Here is a 22,660-nt window from a genome sequence, read left to right as displayed (position 1 = left end):
GCGCGGCGGAAGCCCGGCAGCCAGGTCCCGGGAAGCGCAGGGCTCGGGAAACTTTGCAGAAACCAGAGCTCGCAAGGCTTTCGCAAGAACCCGAGAGCACACCATACCCTCAAGGAGCTAGCTCCAGGCTTCCGTTCCCCCTCTACCTGGGCTGAGTGGGTAAGTGGTGGTAGAAATAGGTCCACAAAATTTATTTATTTATTTGTTTTCTTGGCGTTGTCTCCCGTGCATCCCCTCGGGGCACCTCGGGCTGCCCTCGCCGGTGGATGCCGATAAACTTTGTCCTTTCGCTACAAACTTGGGCAACCTCGCCACACGCACAGGTCACCGCCCCGAGGCAGGCTGCCCGGCCGCTCCCCGCCTTCCCTTCGCGGTTCCCCTCGCCCCAGCCCCCTTTCTCCGGAGTCAAGGCGACCGCTAGCGCCGGGATCCCCCTGCACCCTCCGGCCTCGCGCTGCCGGGGACCATTCACCCGCCGATCTTCGCCTCTCTGTCCCACACCGCAGAAAGGCCGCCCCATTCTTACCTTCATTCGCGGGATACACCCTGGAACCGGTGACAGCGTCGCAAATCCCAAACAGAAACGAAAAGAGGAGGAAATAAAAAATCCCAGCCATGGTTCGCCGGTGCTAACGCTGCTCCTGCCGCTTCTATCCCAGTGGAATAAATGCTTAAGTTAGGAGTGCAGCAGGCTGAAGACATTGCCAAGGGGGTGGGCCCGGCCCGTGACGTGCACCCGCCAGTCCGGGGCCCGCAGCCAATAGTAGCTCAGAAAGGGTTGCCTGGCCCCGCCCCCGATGATCAGAGCCCGCCCCGATGCCCCGCCCCCTCTGGGCTCGGCTGGGCGCTTGGTCTCCCCGGGATTAAGGGGGCGAGTTTTGCCGCGTCCCTCCCCTGCTGGAGTGAGGCAGCGGGTCCCCTGATCGCATCTCAGCGGTCCAGCCCCTGGACGGCGGAAGGAGCTTCGAAAAACTCTGAATTGGTTGGGGGAAGTCCGAGGAAAGGTTGGGAACCCCCTCTTTACGCCTCGGGCGGTTTGAGATGGAGGAAAATGCTCTTTTATTGCAATAAAAAAAAGTATCAAGTTGACCTGCCTCTTTGCTGTTGCTCTTTTCTGAGGGTCGAAGTGTTGGCGTCCCGCGCGCCCCGACTCGGGCTACACGTTCACTCCTGCGCGCGGCCGCGGCCACTCTCTGCTACCTGGCCCCTGGCCCCGTTTTGTGTCTTTGTGGTGCATCTCCATATGAAATGCTCTTTGGGGAGAGTTTTGTGGCTTGATTACTGCTTTTCTTCCCAGGCTCCCAGCTGCCTGGAGAGCGGTACCTAATCAGTCCCCAACGTCGAGTGCAGCCCTCGGCCCGTCTCCAGAGACTGAACGAAAGACTTTATAGCAACGGAGAAGCCCCCTCAGGCCCCATCTCCGCGCTCAGCCGTGGAGAGAAAGGCGCTTCCACCTCCCCGGCCCCGGGACAGGACTCCCCACCCCGGCAAGGCGCCCCGAGATGGCCTTGGCTGCCGGGAACCAACTGTGTGTTCCCCGTGGGGAGTCCCTGGAACCGGGCCTAGCAAGTTCGGGGCCAGGGGGGTAGAAGCGAAGAGCTGAAGTGGAAGTGCGGGGACCTGCCGCAAACCCGAGCTCGGGGGCTGCCCGGAGCGGTTGCTGCCGCCCTGCGCTCCCGTCGCTCCCCTGCGCTGGTCCGGACAGCTCTCGCCGCCCCAGGAGACGGTGGTGAGCGACAGGACCCGCAGAAATCCGCGCATCCGCCCCCGCCGAGGTGCTGCGGGTGTCACTGTGGGCCTCCTGGGGACCCAGGCAGCACTGGGCCCTGGTTTGTCCCCCGATGCCCCCGGACGCGGGCGCAGCCAACTGAGCGCTGCCCAGAGACCGCAACGCAGCAGGCGGCCCGGGGCGCGGCCCCCGACGTGACTCGGTGAATTTCTCCGGACGTTTGAAGACGCCCTGATTCTGACGAGGTCTCCCTCCTTCCCTCCTCCCAAACCGCCCCTCTTCTGGCTCCCCACGGGGTAGGACCGGGTTTTCCTCCCGGGCCTTGGTCCCAGTGGGAAGGCGACCGCGGGGAGATGGAAGCGCCTTTGCCTCTCCGGCGGCAGCTCATCGTGAACCAACCCCGCCACCTGCCGGCCAGAAAAGGGAGTGCGAGGCCCGCGCGGAAGGGCGAGCGGACAAAGCCCGCACCACGCAGTCCGCAGAGAGTAGGTGTGTCCGTGGGGTATCTTTTCATCCACCCGCCCCTCTCCGGAGCACCCAGGCCACCCCTGCGGAGTGGTGGCGGGTGGCCGTGGAGAGGGCCCGGGAGTCCTGTCGCACTTCTCGCCAGCTGGATTGCAGAAGACGAAATCAGAAAGCGTTTCAAGGAGAAACTCTTAGTATCCCAGGGGTTGCCTGAGTAGCTGCCATCCCTGAAATAGAAATCCTAGAGAAAGAACGAGGGGGTGTAGGGCGGTGTGGAGGAGAGAGCAGATCGCGGCCACGGTTTCAGGTCATTGGCCTCCGTAGCACATCGTGTCTACTCCACTCGTGCAAATTCAGACCCGGGCTAATTAGATGGGCAACTTTTACTTGAGCGCGCTTGGCGAGGCGCTGGGCAGTAGCTGTGTGAGTCGGTGGCCTAGAGGGACAGCTTGTGCGGCTCCAGACTTTCTGACTTCTCCGTGAAAGACCTGCTGAAATGTCACAGTCTGAGGAAGTGGATTTCAGTTATTGTAGCTACTGATTTTACACAAGTAAAAAGGGGGAAAGAAATGCACGCGGGGGATATATATGTACGTGTGCGTATAAATTATTTAAAATTACTGCACGAAGTCCTTCTAAGGAATGCATTTCTAGGTTCTTTCATGTGTCTCCCTGAGGTTTATTGAAAAAGGAGATGAATATTGGTCCCTGTCATTCTGTACACAGACTCAGCGGAGAAAAAGAGTAATCCGAATTATTTTTAAAACGTTTTTAAACAATAGTTGCTGGTTGCCTCTCTGCAAGATTTGAGTGCTGCATGTACGGGTGGTTGAAATGGGAAATCGACTGGCTGCCTCCTTAGAAACAGTAAAATTTCTAAAACATGAACCATTCCCCCCCCCCCCACTGGCCCAGTATATGCACACTGATTATTAAAGTCTTTCTAGCCACAGCTGCCTGAAAGCAAGGTTTCACTTGCTAGGGGACATTCAGTGATGTCCGTCCCCTTTTTTCTTCCCATATTCCTTTTCAGGACCCAAAGCAGCCCAATAATCTGGAGACCCAAGAGGCAGGAAATGCTAACTTGGGAAAACTGAATTATAACTACCTCTTTATAGCATTTCTGTGCTGAAGATCAGAAATGAGCTGTTGAATACTGAAGTGTTTAGGATGAAAGTATACAATAGCTTGGATTTCTGTAGAAACATTCCAATAAAAAAAGAAAAAGAAAGAAAAAGAATAAAGGAATAAATAGATGAAACAGAATTGGGAAATTTGGGGTATATTTTTAAGTGCCGAATAATAGGACTCATGAATTCATTATACTATTCTTTCTATGCTTATGTGTGTTCAATGTTTTCCGTAATAAAAGTTATAGTAGAAAAAAAAAAGAAATGAGATGCTGAAAATTTCTCTGTCCGTTGTGACAACCTAGAGGAAAAGTGTTCTAATCTAACAGACATGATTCCTCCTCAAAAACAGGACAAAAATGGAAAAAATGATGGTGGTCCTGGTCCACCATCTATGCAAACCCCCTACTTTATTGGAAAATGCCTTGGAATTTTCAGACGTTTGAGAGTATTTGCAACAAATCAGTCACTCAGTGAAGTCAAAAGCATACAATAGAATACCACACCAAAAGCACCTAAAATCACCTACTTTTAGTATAAATTAGCTTGACTCTTTAATAAAACTAGCTTCCCAACTGCTGTAAGAAATTGAGAGTATTTTGAATCCAATAAGAGATACATCAAAACATATATGCTTATAAGCTTAATGAAAATAATAATTCAATAATTTGAAATTCTTGATATAATTTTTCTTTTTGTACAATGCCTACCATAAAAACTTGAGCTACAAAGTACATTTTAAATGCTTATTTGAATTAAGGTTGAATTTCAAAAGTATCTGTAATTTGTAAAGACATTTCAAAATAACACCAAGTATCTTAGGAGTTTCTGCGTCTAAACGGAGGACCAATTTTACCAAAGTAACAAGAACCTTGGACCTTTGGACAAAAAAACAACAATAAAGCGAGGGCATGGAAGACTAGAGAAAAGGTTAGAATGAGAACAGGAATCCACTCTGCCTTTTACTAGACAATCTGCCAGATTTTCTAGCTAGTGTAGCTGGACTTCCCTGGACCTTGGTCTCTTCATTAATAAATGGAGTCTCCAGCAGTGCTCCAACGACTCCCTGTCATTGCCAGAACCAGGATTTTCAAGACTGACATCCCTAGTTTAACGTTCTAACAGTTCTTTTACTAGCTGGGTGTCTTTGTGTAAGTTACTTAACCTCTCTGAGATATGGTTTTCTTATCTGTGAATTGTAGATAGTTATGTGATTCTTCTAAAAATTGAACAAATTTTGTACAGCATGTAGTATGGTGTCTGGCTCATGATCAGTAGCTATTATTACTTTCAAATAATATCTCATTAAAAACTATTAATATTTTTAAATATGCAAACATTTGTTCAGCTCGAAGCTTCCCTTCCATGAGGAAACCATTCTCTGTGATTCACCTTTTGCTCTCCATGAGAGGAGAAGGCTTTATTTCACCAACTCCTGGAGTACGTAGGGGAAATAAATTCTAAGTGCTTCCCTTCTTTCATTGTTGATTTATTACAGCTCACACTAAACTCTTATATCCCTACATGATTCAGTGGGATTTGAACCTAGGGATTGTAACTGTCTTCAAATATAATAGTTTCAAAAATAATTAAATGAAACAAGGTATAAGGAACAAAAAATGTCACCACCAAGTCAAGATATTGGTGATAATGAATAACCAAAGCTCTAATGAAATATCAACTTTTGTCAAAAAAATGCTCCTAAACTTAGCTACAACCTGAAATATAATGACCTAAAACTATAGTTGGTGGGCTTCTTAAAGCTCCCAGGAAACTTCGTTGGAGATTTTATCTTTTGATGTCGAGGTTTTGCTGCTATTTCTTATGCAAATAGGAAGCAGGCCACTTGTTAGCCCTTTACACCTCAGTGGGAAAGAGAGCCACGGAACTCAGGTCTTGACCAGTCAGACGGGTGAGATACTAAGACACAGGAAAAGACCTTCAGAATCCCTGAGGAAAAGGACAAGAAAATCAGGATGGGGATCTCAAGGGGTCAAGACTTTTCTGAAAGTCTGTCTGGTACTGTATCTGAATTTTTGTTCAACTCAAACATTACTCAAGTGCCTACTATGTGCCAAAGACCACGTGATTAAGATGTGAACGTTGTCTTTTCAGCCCTGGGCAGGCACGACACCCACCGCATGGGGGTGGGGGAACCAAACAGAAACCACTGGGAAACTTTTGTTCTCCCGGGAGCTGTGGAGAGGGAGGTGGAACGAGAGGAAGACACCCACCCAGTTCAGTCCTGCAGCAACTCTAGATATCCAGAACTAAACATTTTGCAGAGACAATGCACCTTTCTTCAGGAGAATTCAGAGGCGATCACTTGCATCTGTTTTTGGCTGCCCTGGGAACGAGTCAAACATCAAAACTATTTGATTTTTCAGGCACGAAAGCCATGCCCGCAAAGAAATGTAGAATGGTTTTTACTTGGAACCCTTTGATACAACACCTAGCAAATGGTGTTCACTCATTCTTACTCAAAATGCCAATGTAAAGCTGCAAGTTACAGCCACTAAATATTCTAGCTATTAAATATTTTAATATTTAATAGCTATGTTGATTTATGATTATTAAAAGAGCTTTGGAATTACAGTTGTTTTATGATGAAAAACTAATGATAATATATATGGGGATAACATAAACTGGAACTTTTTTTTTTTAGCCCCGTTAAAAGAGAAGTAATTATCTGGTTAGAGAACCAATTTCTAGAAGCAACAGCCACTCCTCTCTTTTATTTTTTCTTTCTAAAAAACCATATGTAATTGCAGTGAAATGCTGTAAGAAAAATAATAGGATTGTGAACATGATTTATGATTTAGTGCATAATGAGAATGGAAGTTGAGAAACGTAACTTTCCTTTCCCCTATCATAGTCTAAAGCATTTACAGAGTGCTTGTGCCTCCAATATTTATTTTGTAATTTCAAAAGATCTCTGAATATTCTAAAAATGTCTTCAATGACAGATATGTACTGTGGACAAAACAATTGTTGCCTGCCATTTCAGTAAACAATGAATACTGCTCACCATCAAGTCCTCAGCCACGGCAGCTGTCCCCAACGGTGCACCCTGAGGGGAATTCGGGATGCAGAAAAACAGAATACTGGCCCTAGATAGTTAAGATGCATATCAAAGAAATAATTTCAACATGCCCAGAATCTTGCATCTTTCCATACATAGAAAAGCAATCAAACGATTAACTTGAGATGTCTGTTTTTTGTGATTAGCAGTAATCTTTTGATGTTGGATTACATGTTTTGTTTTTTTGGTGTGTGTGTGTGTTTTGTTTTGTTTTGTTTTTTTTAGCAAAAGATCCTGTATATCCTGGCTCCTCTCTTACCTCTTTGGAACAGTTCCTCAGAGCTTTCTGAGAGGCTGCTTTCCCGGCCTATAGTCCTTGGTAATGCCCGGATAAAACATAATTCTCAACTTTTAGTTTGTGTGTTTCTTTCAGTCAACGATAAAATATAAGTTCTTTAAATGTTTATTTAATTAATGGAACTTTATAACCATATTTATAGAGGAAATATTGCTTTTGAAATTATGTTTATATTTTATTTCTTTAACCTAATCATTTATTTCAATTAATAAATAAGGAAAGCCTTTTGCCTGCAAAAGATTATGCCTTTTGACTGTTCATTCAAAAGGACTAAAGAGGAAACTCAGCCAAAACTCCAAGAAACATAGTATAGGCTTTTTTTTTTTTCTGAATTACAATACTACTTGAGTCCCAACGTAAATCAGTAAAACCTTATTAAAATCAATTGAACGTAAGTAAATTCCCTGTATAAAGAAATAAAGTGAGGTTCATAAACATGATTTAGTTAGAACTGTCATTATTTGGACCTAGAATGTTTAAAAACAATGAAAAATTCATATAAAATAAATGCTAACTCAGAAGTCTATGCACAAACCTACATCATACAACTTTAAAATATATTAAGCAGCCCTCTTTTACTTAGTTATATGTGGAATTACTTTTTCTTAGATCATGCCTATATCTGCACAAATAAGCTGGCTGAAATTCAGGCCAACAATGAGTTATTTGAAGCAGGGAGGTGAAAAGAAATTCAGTTAGTAACGGATCATTTGACTCAAACTGACATTTAAAGTATATCAGTTGGACCATTTGGCTTTTCTCTTATTCAATTCTATGTGTATGCACCCCAAGTTTTCTCTTGATGGGGCAGTCAGAGAAGAAGTTAAGAGTTAGGCATTAAAATGCAGAGAATGGTAGTCCCATGCCATTTATTATTTAAATTTGTGACTCTATTAACACAGCCTTTGAAGAAGAACATCCTTAAACATCTCTAGCTGGATTGGAAACTGAGTCATCCCAGTTTGGGATAAATCTTTCTTCTATATAGAATATTTGTACCTGATAAATATTATAGGATTTGTCTCCTGAGACTTGATGCTCCACTCTGACATTCGGGATTAACATGTGGGTTATGATATATGGCCTGACTTCTAAGTCTCTATCTCTTGCAGCTCTGAATTAAAACAAATTTGAACCAAAACATGCACAGGTGATTACGAGATGTATTCCAACATGCATTAACTTTAAGAGTGAGGTCCCATTGCAGCAGCTTTAATCTGCCTATTTATATTACATAGACACCTCTCAGAGGTAATTGGTCATCGGCAGGAAATTAATCAAGTCTGTTCCATTAAATGGTCAGTTTACTGCAGCTCAGTAAAGCTGGGGGCGGCGGCGGGGGGTGCGGAATGAATTGGGAGATTGGGACTGACATATATACACTATTGATACTATGTATAAAGTAGATAACTAACGAGAACTTACTGTATAGCACAGGGAACTCTACTCAATGCTCTGTGGTGACCTAAATGGGAACCAAAAAAGAGGGGATATATGTATACGTATAGCTGATTCACTCTGCTGTACAGTAGAAACTAACATAACATTGTAAAGCAACTACACTCCAATAAAAATTAAAAAAAAAAAAAACTGGGCTGCATATCCTTCATGTGTCTCATTATGTTCTCATCTGAAACTTTTATAGTTTTCAATCAGATTATTATCATTTAAAATACTTTGATAAATGCCCAGTTGTGCCCATACTGCTTAGCAGGCCACCCTGGTTAAGTGACTCCAAGAGCTAAAGTTACAATGCAGAAATCACCGCACAGATTGAATTGCCAAGGCAAAGAGGGAATTCAGGATGCTCTGGGTCTTGCCATTGATAGTTTTCTTTAGCAATACAGTTATTATGCCACTTTACAATATGTTTTTTTGTGTTATAGCTATCCATCTATTTATAAACTTGGGTATTTGTTTTAAAACCTGACTTCGATTAAAAATAAAACTAGGTGGCTTTAAAGCTTCTCAAGGCTGCTAAGGCTGGAAGGGTCTGTGGTTTAGAACCTTCCTGTTGCTGTATTCTGATTGAATCTGCTCGGCTCTCTGTTTTTTCCATGTCCACCTACACACAGCTGCCCATCTCCCGGCAACCTTTTTGCTGTCAGTCAAGTGACAGCCTTGGTTGGAAGCTTTGTGTGCCAAGGCATCCTGAGGCCCAGCACTACATTTAGATAGAGAAGGGGTGGGGGGACATAACTAATTCTTCTCCAAAAGCTGGTGACAAGAGCCTACCAGAGGGAGGGTTTGGTCCACAGTCCTTGAGAAACTGCTTTCTCAAACACAGGCAAAAATGCAGACACATACATATACCAAACTCCCACATCTGTAGCCCAGCAATGTGATGTAATAATCACCCTGGGAAGGCAAGCATTCCAAGGCTTGTTGATGCAAAGAATAAAGCTCCCTTGCTGAATCTTTTTTGGGGACCGGTGCCCAAGAATAGTCCTAATTTCTCTCCTAGTTTCAGTGATCAGAGGTTCTAGCTTCCCCTTTCTCGGATTGATTGATTCTTAGCTGACCTGTAAGTACTAATATCTCTTCATAAAATTACTTGGGAACATTTGTTTTTGCTAATTGGAAAGTAGCCGGAGGAATGTTATGCTTGAGACTTTGCACAGATTGCATCTTGTATAATGTAATGTCTTAATATCGGTAGGAGGTTGCATTCTACAATATGAAGCCCCGCTATTGAGATGTTTCTATTTGTACAGTAGATTACTTCTCTGAAAAGTCAGATAGGTCATTAGCACAAATTAAAATTCCAATCTCTAGAAAGAGAGACTGGATTAAGATGTAAGCCTCATTTTAATTACTTTGTTTTTATTTGGTGCCATCTGCATTCTGATTATGAGTCTCTAAAGCTGAACATCATATTTCCTGATCTGCTAAAGTTGCAGGATCTTTAAACAAAATGTTCCAAGTTTACTCTAAAATCACTAGGAGCCGTGATATTCTCTAAAAATAAACGGATTAATTTTCGCCTTGTCACAGGAAATAAAATATATTTGCCTCTGTTTCGATTAAGGTACATACCACCTAAAATATTTAATACATTATAACATGGTAATATATTATAGCTTACTTTTTTGCATTAGCTGTACTCAAGTTTTACTTTTACTATGTTTCTATTTTTATTTTTTGTTTTCTTGGAGATAAGAAGATATAAAAGTAAAATGCATGAAAGGTATAAATTTGAATATTATAGCTTATCATCTTGTGTAAATTATCTGTTTTGCTGTGGGTCTGGGAGCACTGTCGCTTATAACATTTGGGTTTCTGGTCTACCAGGCAAAAGGCAAGCAGTAGTTTTTCAGGGGCAAGAGTGTAACCAATAAACCTGAGCAAATAACTTTATAACCCTGGAGCTTACTTGGGATGTTAACACAGATGGTTGGCAAATCCATGGGGAATGTTGAGCAAATGTTTGATTCACCAATGCCTTAAACCTGTTGAGTGCAAAGCTAATAATTACCACGGAAATAATTTAGTGATTCTTTTTTTCTGAACACAGCTAATCTTCAAAAACAGTGCTTCTTTTGGTACTTAGTATAAAAAAATAGAACAAATCTAAATGTAAAGAATTCTGGAAAAATATACACGCATGAAACTAAGAGTTGCAAAGATAGAAAAGCCTTAAACTTTTAGAATTAAAGCCACATTATTGATTATTCTCAGTTTACACCATCCTTCTTCAAAGATAATTTACCTATTTATAATTCTGTAATATGTTTTGCTCTTCATGTTCTGATGAAATTCACATGCATAATTTAAATCTAATATCACTTAGAGTTCAACTTTTTTACCAGTTGATTAATTTTCAAACTGATGAAATTGGTGAGAACAAATGAAGTAGTACTCGGAATTAATATTTTAAAGCTCTTGGAAACCCCCAATAAATTACACTTGGTTGTGGATAGAAATGGGTTTTCAGTAAATTGTCTTCTTGGTAAGATAATGCCAAGAATAATATTGGTCTTTAGAATTCAATTTGGGTTGGTTTGATGTATTTTAATACAAAGTGTGCTTGGAGATTATCTGTACAAATACGCATACACATAGGCACAAACTCACACAAGCCTAGAAATACTCTTGGCAAGCCACTGAGGTTAATTATCTCTATAAAGAATATGCTTTCGAGTAATACCATCTTGCCTTCTAACTCAGAATAAAAGCAGTTTATATAGGGGAAAGGGGGAAGGATGGTTGATTAAAGAAAAAAAATAAACTCCTTAAAAATTGGCATCTGTATAAAATTGCCTCTTGAAACTTCAAAATAAGTTATTGATTTTCTCTTTCAAGTCCATATTATTGAATTTCTCCTTAATTCTTTCTTCACCATGGAAAACATACATTTTTCCATTTATGTTCAGGGTATTTAATTTAGGAAATAACCATAAAAAATGGATTTCAGTGGGTAGTCATATTGTGTGTGGAGGGGTGTTTTCCTTTAGGTATATTCATCAGTGAATCAGGTTGTAATTAACTGATGCTATAAGATTGAACTAGCCGATGGTGAAAATTTTCCCAAAATTTTGGGAGGTTTGCTTCCTTTCTGTGACCACATAGGATTTACATTGACTTTCTTTATGGGGCCCATTAATTATAGGCATCTCGGGAATAAATGCAGATTTTTCATACAATTACTTGCTTGCTGCCAAACCAAAATGGATGGCCTTGGGTTACACCGTATGGACAAATGTGCCCACTTCCGTAAACAGAGTATCTAACTACATTCCCCGTTGTCTCTGCAGTCCAGTTTTGATTTCAGGAGCTTGAAGCCTGTCCCCCAAAGCCACCAGCATTAGCTTCTTTTTTTAGCTGATTATTTGACTGCCCCCAACACAGAGAGAAGTAAAACCCAAAACAAACACAAATGGCTTAGCTATTTGTTAGCAAGTGTGCTTAAAAGTTAGATGGTTTAGAAGATTCAAATTCGTGATTAAAATGAGGTTCAGAGAAACTAATGCTTTTTCATTTTTTCCCCTGTTCTCACCTTTTGTCAGGAATCAAAGAAAATTTAGAATTGTCTGACCTTTTAAAAATGCTGTCAGAATTAAGCATTGTATAAAAATCTATTTCTTCATGGATGTGACATAATAGACTCATAGAAAGATTTTAACAGTGAAAGGTTTGACCATTTGAGAGTAACCTTGAATGCCCACGACAGGTGATTTGTAACTTTATTGAGACCCAAATTCAAATTGTGCATCTATGGCTAAAGCAGGAGAGAGAATCATTTAGTTAAAAGACCCTAACTGTCCATCTGATATTCAACCTCATCTCAGCTCTCATGTTTTCTGTTCTTCTCACACACAGTAACTCTCTTTACATTTATCACATTCTAAGAGGGAAATGTATGCCCTAGTGAGAGCCTCAGTTTCTTCATCTGTAAAATGGGACTAATAATAGTGCCCACTTCAGGATTGTTATAGGAATTCAGTGAGATACTCTATATTCAGCCATAGGCATAGTGCCTGGCACAAAATAGTTTGTTGTTAACATTATTGTACCTTAATTTGGTGAGGTGCTAGATAACTGCAGTAAATCATTTTTTAAAAATTGGACCATACATTTTTATTATTTAATGTAATTGTCTAAAAGATGTTTTTAAAGAGCCTCACAAGTACTTTTTCACCAAAAATTTACTGTTTCCATTTGTTATTAGTCTTATATTCAGAGGTAGACTCACTGTTAGTCCATGGGGAATTGTCTTCTTCCTGTGTACCATCTCTTGCAGAGATTAATCTGTTTTTATATGTAGATATTTTACATGGTGAGCACACACACACACAAACTGCTTCTTTGCTTGGCTACCACAAAGTGTGAGTCTTGATTTCTTTCCTATACCTGAAATTTACATGGAAGTAAAGATATCAGTCAAAATTTCTTTCTCCCAAACACAGATGACAAAATCTTAACTAATGGAATGTAGATTCTATGTATAACTTAACAAAGCAGAGCATAAAAATCAAACAATTTAACTCAGGGTACTACAAAAGCATGTCAAACAGTGAAAGAAACACCATATTAAGAAAGCAAGAATCTTAGATTCTGGATTGTTTGATATTGGACAAGTAATCATATCTCTTTAAGCCTCAGTTTTCAATCCAGATCATCTTGATCTAGATGACTGAAAGGATCATCTTCCTTTCAATGTTAAAATAATATAATCCTAGTTCTACCAATTTTCACACTTCTTCCTTGAGGAAGAATAAAGCTTCATATTCAGTCACTTCAAAGTAATTATCTGCTATAAGCAAAGCAAACATCAATTGGTTCATATGCAACTTGATGTTTTTGTATGTAAATCCTAATTTCTGTAAAAATTCTATAAGAACAGTTAAAACCTATTTTGCATTTTATATAAAAAAGCTCTATTTTCTAAAATTACATGTTTAAAAATTCAAACCTATTAAAGAAATATATGAAATGCTCTGTATATTTAACTTTTGTTATAATGTTAACCTTTATTGTGTTGATGAATGCAAGCTTATGAATTCATAACTCTCACAGTTTGAGGGTCTTCATAAATAAAACAACCCACTTAGATCTGCATTTTTCAAATAGCAAGGCAACAAGCAAACCAACAGATGGATGCATTTTTAATTAGTCAATCTATTGCTATCTTTTGGTTAGAAAATTTTCTTGCGGGTGGTAACAAATCTTTTATTGGGAGCAAAAATAAGGACAATCTCAGAATGACAGGTTTCCTAAAAGAATTTATATTTCAATACTTTGATAACCTATTCAGGTTTTGTAAAGTGATAAATTAAACTAAATTATTGGTGGAAAAACAAATCAAACAAAATAATTTGAGGTTATTGTAAATCTGAGACATGAATAAAATTACCATCAGAATCTAGTTTCTTTCATGTTTACTGATTTTAACTGAATTAAGTAAGCCAGTATGATCTAATTCAATTCAAGGCTGTTTTTGCAATATTGTAAGGAAATAATCTACAATATTATGCTTCAATTTTTAATTTGCATTATACTGACAAATAACTTTAGAAAAAGATGCCCTTTGTTTTGGAAAAATTGTTATAAAAATGAGAAGATAATATTTATCAAAAGAAGCCAGATGCAAAACTGTGAAAGGTTTTCAGAGATTATATTGGGTGGTTCCCAATTTTAAAAGCTGTCTTTTTATAAAAAGAAAAAAACAGTCTATCAGATTATCTCTTCATATGCACAGAGTAAAGGCAATGGAGAAGTGGAGTAATTATTTCCATAATTCAAGCACTTAAAACTTTCTTCTGAAATATCCAAATGATTGATATGGTAATTTTGACTGAATTAGTCAAATTACTCTTTCACAGTTTGCCTTCTCATTACACTAGTAGATACAATCTAAGTGTGGATGTAACATTTATAAATGCAGAAGACTAAACTCACAGCTTACAGTACCTTTCAAGATTCATTCAATTATATATAATCACTTACTTTTTGGCAACATAGTAACAATTTATCATCCTCTTCTTCAAAAGCACCTATTTAGAACTTTTTTCTCTGGGACACTTTAGCCTGGCTATACAAAAGATTTCAACCTGCAACGCTAGACCATTATAACCATACAACTATTGCCAGCATCTGTGGGATATACACACATGAAATATAGGTAACAATGTAAACATTGGGCTTAGAATTAAATGAATAATGAGTTTAACAATATTTTACCAGTCCATTTAATAGTGTCAAGATACTACATGCTTCTGCAGAAGCTACCAAAAAAAAAAAAAAAAGAGAGAGAATCAGTCCTAAATTAGAAATTCACTGGATTGCTTCTATAGAAAATCTGACAACAATTTGTATAATTTTTTCATTTTAATTGACTACATTTTTACATCTTTATAAGTCAGAAACATACTATAAGTATAGATGGGAGAAAAACAAGTATACAAAATTTCTAAATGATCTACTAGTAAATTCAGGTATAGAAACCAAGAGAGTCTCCTGGAATCTAGTCTCATTATCTTGATGAAAGTTATTTAGAAGACAAGGTGTACCTTTTGCCTTCAGAAAATGAATTAAGAACATAATTGTTGATCATGCCTGGGGAAAAATGTTTTAACATTAATAATAAAAGAAAGAAGGCAAAAGACCTATTTGGCTTAATTTTCCTTCTTTCCCAATAAGATAAAGAGATAGCTTTCAAACTGGAAAGAGAAGGAAAAAAAGATTGAAAATTTAAGCAGTCAACAATTAGTCTCTACATTAGATGCCAGGCTACCATGATAACCAAGGCAGATACAGTTTCCCCAGGATGAGGGAAAGAAAGAAGAAAAGAGAGAGCAACTTTAAACAACTATAAATCTCCAAGTACAGTTCAACTCTTCCCCAGGAAAATAAAATAACTTACAGGTATGCTTGTGGAATAGTGGCTGATAACCTTTAAGACACCTTGAGGATGGATGGAATATGGAAAAAGTGGCAAGCTGCAAATGGTGTCTTGTTATTTGAAAAGTTAAAATGTTGAACTACAGAAGTTATAAACCGGTAAGATCAACAATGAAGTCTGTCAAAATGTCCTAACAGTCCTAATAGATTGTTAAAGATACAGCTTGGGAACATGTAGAGAAGGAAGAGGTGATCACTAGGCATCAGAATTGTTTCACTGAATTCAAATCATACTTCAATGTCTAGAAGATTTCTGGTCATTGTAGGCACACAATAAATAGTTACTGACTGCTATTGTTTTCTGGTGGAATAGTTTGAACAGATAACACCACAGTGCATATTGATTTTAGAAAAACAGTTGACAAAGTCTCTTTATTAATGGACAAAGTGGCTCCGTCTAGTTCAATACATTTATCAGTGAGTAAGATGACATCGAAAGCAAGTTTATCATGTCTTTGACTGGCACACGACTGAGAAGCACAGCTAATTTACTGAGCAAGAACCAGACAAAATTACCTTGTAATAAAGCGCACAAGTAAAATTTTATGGAGATAAACATAAAGCCTTGGGTTTCAATTTTTAAAAGATCAATTATGTAAGTCTGGGATAAAGAAGTTATGACTTCATAACAGCTTATATGAAAAAATATCTGTTAGGTTGAGCGGACGAGAAGTTCAACATGTGTCAACAATGGGACAGAGGAGGTGATGAAACAAAATGCAGTCTTAGGCTGTGTCGGGAAGAAGAGATGCAATAGTCTTACTGTTTCTACACCGTGTGCACCACATCTGGAGTTGGATGTCCTCTTCTGGAGCTCTCATTTTTACAGGGACATTGACAAATGACAAAAGTCCGGAGGAAGGCAACAAGGATGGTTGAGCCTCGAGGCCATGACTTATGAGAAATTGTTGAGGGGAGTGGGTAATGTTTAACAAAGAAGCTTAGCTTAGCAGACCATGACAGCTGTCTTCAAGTAAATGGAGGGCTGTCATGTGGGTGAGAAGTATCCTTACTCTATTTTTTTTCCAAGGGCAGAACTAAGATTAGTGGGTAGCTTTTATGAAGGAAGCAGATTTCTTGCCAATGTAAGGAAAAGCATTCTTAGAATTTGAGTTCTTCTCTATCTTATATTCTGTAAAGTAGGGGCCCCAGGGAAAGACTCAGGCAGAGCCTGATTAGCCATCCATCAGCATTGCTTTAAGAGGGAATTCCTGTGTTGATGGGAAAACTGAATTCTTTAACCTCTAAGAGTATTTATGAAATGATGGCTAAAACAAGCAAATTACTAGGCAATCCAGAAAGAATTAGGTATGGAAATTCTGCATGGATTCCAGCTATTGTAAATGTCTGTAAGGATTAAGAAGGCAGTACTGATCAGAGGGGAGGTTTAGAAGAGAAATCTATCATCTAGGTCAGTGTTGTCCATAAAAAGATAATATGGAACATACATGTGAGTCACATATGTAATTTTAAATGTTTTAGTAGCCATTTTATACAATAAAAAAGCTAATAATATATTTTATTTGACCCCATATATCTGAAAAATTACCTTTTCGATATACAATCCAAATTTTAAAATTTGAGATAATTTACACTCTTTTTTTCATACTAAGTCTTTGAAGACCTTTGTGTATATTACAGTTACTTATGGCACATCTCAATTTCAACTAATTTCGTTTCAAGGGCTCAAAAGCCACATGTGGAGAGTGGGAGCTTAAATCCCTAAGCATGGTTAGTTAAAATAAAAGAAGTTTTTAGTAAAATCAGGAAGAACTGTACAGGTTACCAAGACACTCCAAAGACACAGCCAAAATAAAGAGGGTAAAGCTGCGGAATGTTTTCTTCTGGCAACCACAAGAGTGATAAGGGCCAGGAATACAGGTGGAGTTTGACCAAACAGCCGAGAATCCATTTGAGGCTGAACTGCACCTGCCCCACTCCTGGTTGCCCTGGCAACCAGACTCCCTCCCCATGCTAATGACATTATAATGAGAACATCCACATGCAAATGAATTAAGCAGTAATTACAGGCAGATCCTCACTTGTTCTACTAGCTCCACTTACGGGGGGTGGGGGGGGCGGTGGTTGAGAGAGGACTTGGGGAGAGTTTGATACTGCACAGAGGAGATAGCAAAAGGCAAGGATCTGAGTTATGAAATCAAATGGTATCTGGAGCCTGTACCCCAGGCATAAAGTCACGTAGTTACAGATCCACATTTCCCGCTTTCCCTGCTGTTACCATCACTCGGAGAGAGAGAGACCACCCAGGGGAAAGAGGGCAAAGAACAGGGAGACAGCAGCAACTTCACAAGGAAGGCCAGGTTTAGGGAGAAATGCTAACACCTCCCCCGACCCCTCACCAATTTCAAAATAAATTGCTTATGAACTGTTCCACCTCTCAACCCACCCATGGGGGAGCTACAGTGAAAAATGTTGAAACTCTGGGAAGAGATAAAAAGGAGAAAGGAAGCCTGTCCTTTATTCTTAGGTCTGGTTTGCTCTTAATTGCTTTTTACAGTTTCCCCAAGTAGATCAGAGCCGTGTATTAATTAACAGTGAACATGTTGAATGCTGAACTTCAGAAACTTGATAACCCTGGCAACAAAGAGAACTTGGCTGATGTGGGAACAATGAATATATTAGGCTTTGCATCTTGTAGGAACTTTTAGGTTTCCAGAATCTTTTAAGGTCTCTTGGGAAAAAAAAAAAAAAAAAAAAATATATATATATATATACACACACACACACATAAAGAAAAATCTGGTTGCTATTTTCAGAAAACATTCAGCAACTTATTAAACAATTAGATGTGTATAAAAGGTGTATCACTTTGACTACCACACCAATAAAAATAACATTATTAGCAGTATACATCAGTAATAGCCTGCAAATGTGGGTTTCTAAAGGAATAATATAGCACTCTTCTCTTTCTTTTGGAATAATAGAGAATATTGTAGTGCTTACTACATGCTGGGGACTATTCTAAGTTATACAGCAACTCTATAAGGTAAGCTTTATTGTTAGCCCATTTTACAGATAAGGAAATAAAGTAACTTGCCTAAGCTCAGAAGCGGCAGAGACAAGAACTGATTCAGTTAGCTTGGCTCCAGAATTCTCTGATATGTTACAAAATGTCTAGGATAGAATCTTCAAAAAGATAAACCAATTTTTGTTAATGGTTAACTTTTATTGACAGCAAAATAATCAACTATTTTGCTATCTATTCGATAGAACTACCAATCTAGTGGAATTATTTATTTAGTTATCACATTTAGAGCAAAAGATGGAATAAAGGATAGGCCAATTTGGCAGAATGGAAAGTTCACACAGAGCATAAAAGGAAGGTGGTGGTAAGGGCCAACTGTGAAGGAATGTTAAGACAAAGAGGCTCCGGAAAGTTGCCATTGAAAATCTTTGATGTGGGAGAAACAGTATTAGCAGTATTTAGCAGTAGAGTGTCAGGATAGGAGGGAAAAGAGTCTTAAGCTACTGAGAGCAGTGAAACTATTATTTTTTTTACCCAAGTACTTGCATGCAAATACTGCGGTAATAGGAATGAAGAAAATAATCAATGAACAGAAATTTCCAAGGAAAAAACCCAAGTGAAACTCTGGATATTGAATGGAGTGGGAAACCTGAGGAAAACAGAAGAGTAACAACTCAGGATTAAATGCAGGACCTTCTGTCAAAGTGAGTAGGTGACAGAAATGGGGATGTTTCAGTGGCAATTAGATTAGGGCAGACTTTCAGCTTGGACTTTATTGATATTTTGAGCCAGACAATTCTTTGTGACGGGGGCTGTCTTTTGGACCCCAGGATGTTCAACGTCACCCTTGGCCTCTACCCACTAGATGCCAGTAGCAGCTCTCCCCAGTGTGACAAGGTCTCCAGACATTGCTAAATGTCCCCAGGAGGTGGGGGGGACGGGCAGCAGCAAAATCGCCCTCCACTGAGAACCACTGGTTGAGGGAAATAGAGTGTGAGTTTAGTAGGCTTTGAGGCAGTAGTGGGACTATCCGGTGAAAATATCCAGGAGACCTGGGAAGCGCATAATTGAAATTCCAGAGAGAGATAAGAGCTCAGTATGAAGATTTTGTATTATCTCCCAAAGAAGCAATAGTGGATGATACTTCTGGTGATGGTTTAAGAACAACAACAACAAACAAACAAAAACCCCACAGAGCTCTGGAGTAAGCAGAACTTGAAAGAGGGAAAAACACCAATGAAGGAAACAGAGGCAGGATCCTGAGATGAGGAGAAGGAAGCTAGGTTGGGTGATGTGAGCAGCTCTACAGATGGAGCTGGGTGGAGGAAGTGCCGGGCCATGGTTCCAGGAGTGTCTGAGCTGCCACTGCGAAAGGTGCTGTTGGTTAGGATGATGAATAGGTCTCCATGTGTATGTGTATGAGTGTGTGTGTGTGTGTGTGTGTGTGTGTGTGTGAGGGGGTTGATGGTGGTGGTGCTGTAGAAATTAGATTTCATAAAGCTAAGGAATGAGTAGGTGGTGATGAAGAGATGATGGCAATGATTCTGGACTAGTTTTTGAAGAACTCTGGCACTGACAGCGACAGGAGAACTAGGGCACCTTGGAAAATGGCAAGGATGAAAGAATTTTCTTTTTAGGATATGAAATAATAGAGAAAGTTTTCAGGCAGGCAGCCAGGAGCTATCAAGAGACGACAGAGGGGCCAGGGAATTGCAGAAAGATCACAGGCCCCAGTTTGATCCTTCAAGCAAGAAGGCAGAACTTCTGGGATGAACATCCCTCTATAAACGCCCAAGAAACTAGAAACTCTTCCTAGAAACTCCCAAGAGCAAGAGGTAGAACAGAAAACAAAGCTGCAAATTTACTTCTTGGTGAAACTGGGAAACCAACTCCAAAATATTTACTTTGTAAGAGAAAGGGGCTTTTCACCATATGCCTTTCATACTTTTTGATGTTTGACTCATATAAATGTATTATTAGTTTTTGCAAAAAAATTAAATACTTTTGCTTAAAGAAAGGCAAGAGCTGGAAAATAAAAAATGCTTTTGTGGTTTTCTCTCAAAGAGAGAATTCTAGAATGGCATTGTGCACGGTTTTAAAGACGCATTATCTGTGGGTGTGGGGCTATACAAAATTGGTCTTTTGCCAACTGTCTCAGTTGTTTGGATGTTGAAGTTAAACTAACATGGTGTCATAAATAAGTGTGCTGAAAGGGAGTATCTTACATAATTGGTAAGAAAAGTAGATTTTAAGTTTTTGGAATCATCCATTTTTTTTTAGTTTGTTCAAAGTATAATCCCAAGTCCCCTAGAAGAAAAACTTTTTAACAACTGAAGTCTCTCATTATGGAAATTTACTTTCCATTTTTATCAACATTTTCATCTATCTATGCGTTTGGAAGTAACTAGAATTAGAGGTGTTTACTACATACAAAAATTTCAGATTGTTTTAATTCAGTATAAGTTATTCTAAAAGTACACACACTCACTGAAACTTTTAGAATAGTGTATATGCAAGAAAATCTCCCCATTCATCACTGTAGTTGCTTACCATCAGCAAATCTAATGTAGGCATTAATAATGCATCCTTTTTGGCAAACGTGAACATTATGTAAAATTCAGGAATCTAAGTATCGACTACAACATGCTGAACTTGGTTTCATTTAATTGATTTTAAGGGCCTTTATTTCATGAGTCATGGAATAATACCTTGAGGATTTTAGAAATTTTAATCACAAAGCTTTATTATGTTTTATCTATAACCTTCTTTCCTACTCCTTTTCAGCCGCTCTGTGGAAAAGTACTTATTGAAAATGATTTACTGAAAAAGATTATTTGTGCAATGCATATTAAAATACTCTGCGTAAAGCACTTCATTTGAATGAAGAAATATTTTACATTACAACTGATGTTAGAAGATCATAATTACACACATGAAAAGTCTTCTTGGTGTTCTTCTTTTATCTATTTCCAAAAGAACACGTGTATTTCATATGTATTCTAACATTTGCACGTATTTTTTTGAGTGCCAGCCACCATGTGAAGTGCTAAGACTGCTGCAGGGAGCAAGTAGCAAAGTGCCTGTCCTCTTAGAGGCCACTTCTAGTCGGGGAGAGGGACAATAAGGCAAGTGAGCAAATCACATCATGCAATGAGTGATAAAGGTGATGGCAGTGGCATGGACATATATACACTACCAAATGTAAAATAGATAGCTAGTGAGAAGCAGCCGCATAGCACAGGGAGATCAGCTCGGGGCTTTGCGACCACCTAGATGGGTGGGATAAGGAGGGTGGGAGGGAGGGAGACCCAAGAGGGAGGGGATATGGGGTTATATGTATACGTATAGCTGATTCACTTTGTTATACAGCAGAAACTAACACAACATTGTAGAGCAATTATACTCCAATAAAGATGTAAAAAAAAAAAAAAGGTGATGGCAGCTGAAGGTGGAGGCACGTTGCAGCCACAGGAGTAAGATGCCAGAGAGGGCAGCTCAGATGAGGTAGTATATCCACATACGGACTGTGTTCTCTGGTGTGCCCGCAGTGTTTACATATGCAATGTGTAAATTACATTTTCATACGTATCTTTATGCTGAGTTAAACCCTTACTCATCCAAGTTAGAATGTCAGTCTCCAAGTGCCTGATCAAAAAGGAAGAGATATTTAAAATATCAATTAATTTATCAATATTTTAGCATAATCTCTTACTTGCATTGGATCTGGTTATCTAAATTGTAGTTTAATTCTAACAAGAAAACATTGTTTATAGGAAACATATAGTGAATAAATTCTTTTGCCCTTAGGTTTGTATTTTTTTTTGACTTGGATTTTAAGAACTGGGTTATATATGGTATTTTTATTGTATCTTGAATAACATCAATTTGCTCTTAATACTTAGTAATAATCATGTGCTTAATTTTGCTTTGTTACTTTTCCCAACCTACGTTTTGGTTCACAATTTATAAATGAGAACTAAATCAGAATTTTCTCACAAACAGAGTAAGAACTTGTCATTTCCACCAGGTAATCTCTACCATTAGGATATATGACAAATATGAAATATTTTTATTGCATCAATGACCCAAAGTAAAAGTTGTTTCAGGATGCAATACAATATTAACATTGTACCAATTTCTGGAACTCAAGCAAGAGAATATATTCAGGAATGGATACGATAACTTGACCACAATATAAATTAACTCTTTGTGTGTGTGTGGAAAATGTTAGAAGAAACAAGAATAATAAAAACCTAGGAAGAAAGTGATTAATATGGTTATATTCAAAGGATGTGGGAATAGTGATGAAAACACTGTACTATGGGATTTTCCCGGATAAACTTGAAGTGCCAGCTTCAGGATATGGTTGGTATTTTCATAGGGTTGTTTCCAAACACAACAATGCATTCAGTCAGCAAGAGTCCCAACTATTTTACTCAGACAAGTTATTGTCTTAGAGAACTGTCCTTTATTCGAAGTTTTATGTATTCCTATGATTTAGTAACAAATACACCTAGATGCACCTGCAAATGGGCTATTTATACTATGGTATAAACAAGCCTAGAACATG

The 22,660-nt window shown here is 39.1% G+C and overlaps 1 protein-coding gene across 2 annotated transcripts in view; it reads right to left on the bottom strand.

The window, feature by feature from the left end:
- The window catches only part of EPHA4 (EPH receptor A4), a 140,656-nt gene extending 139,972 nt beyond the window's left edge, over positions 1 to 684 (bottom strand). For both annotated transcript variants that reach the window (XM_082396807.1, XM_082396806.1), the window contains exon 1: positions 527 to 684. In XM_082396807.1, coding sequence (XP_082252933.1) covers positions 527 to 617 — 91 coding nt within the window. In that variant the 5' untranslated portion in view covers positions 618 to 684. The remainder of the gene's footprint in view (positions 1 to 526) is intronic.
- Between the last annotated feature and the right edge of the window lie 21,976 nt (positions 685 to 22,660).

This window comes from Balaenoptera borealis (assembly GCF_965194805.1).
Source record: "Balaenoptera borealis genome assembly, chromosome: 6".
NCBI classification, from domain to species: domain Eukaryota; kingdom Metazoa; phylum Chordata; class Mammalia; order Artiodactyla; family Balaenopteridae; genus Balaenoptera; species Balaenoptera borealis.
This window is presented reverse-complemented; position numbering and strand designations above follow the sequence as displayed.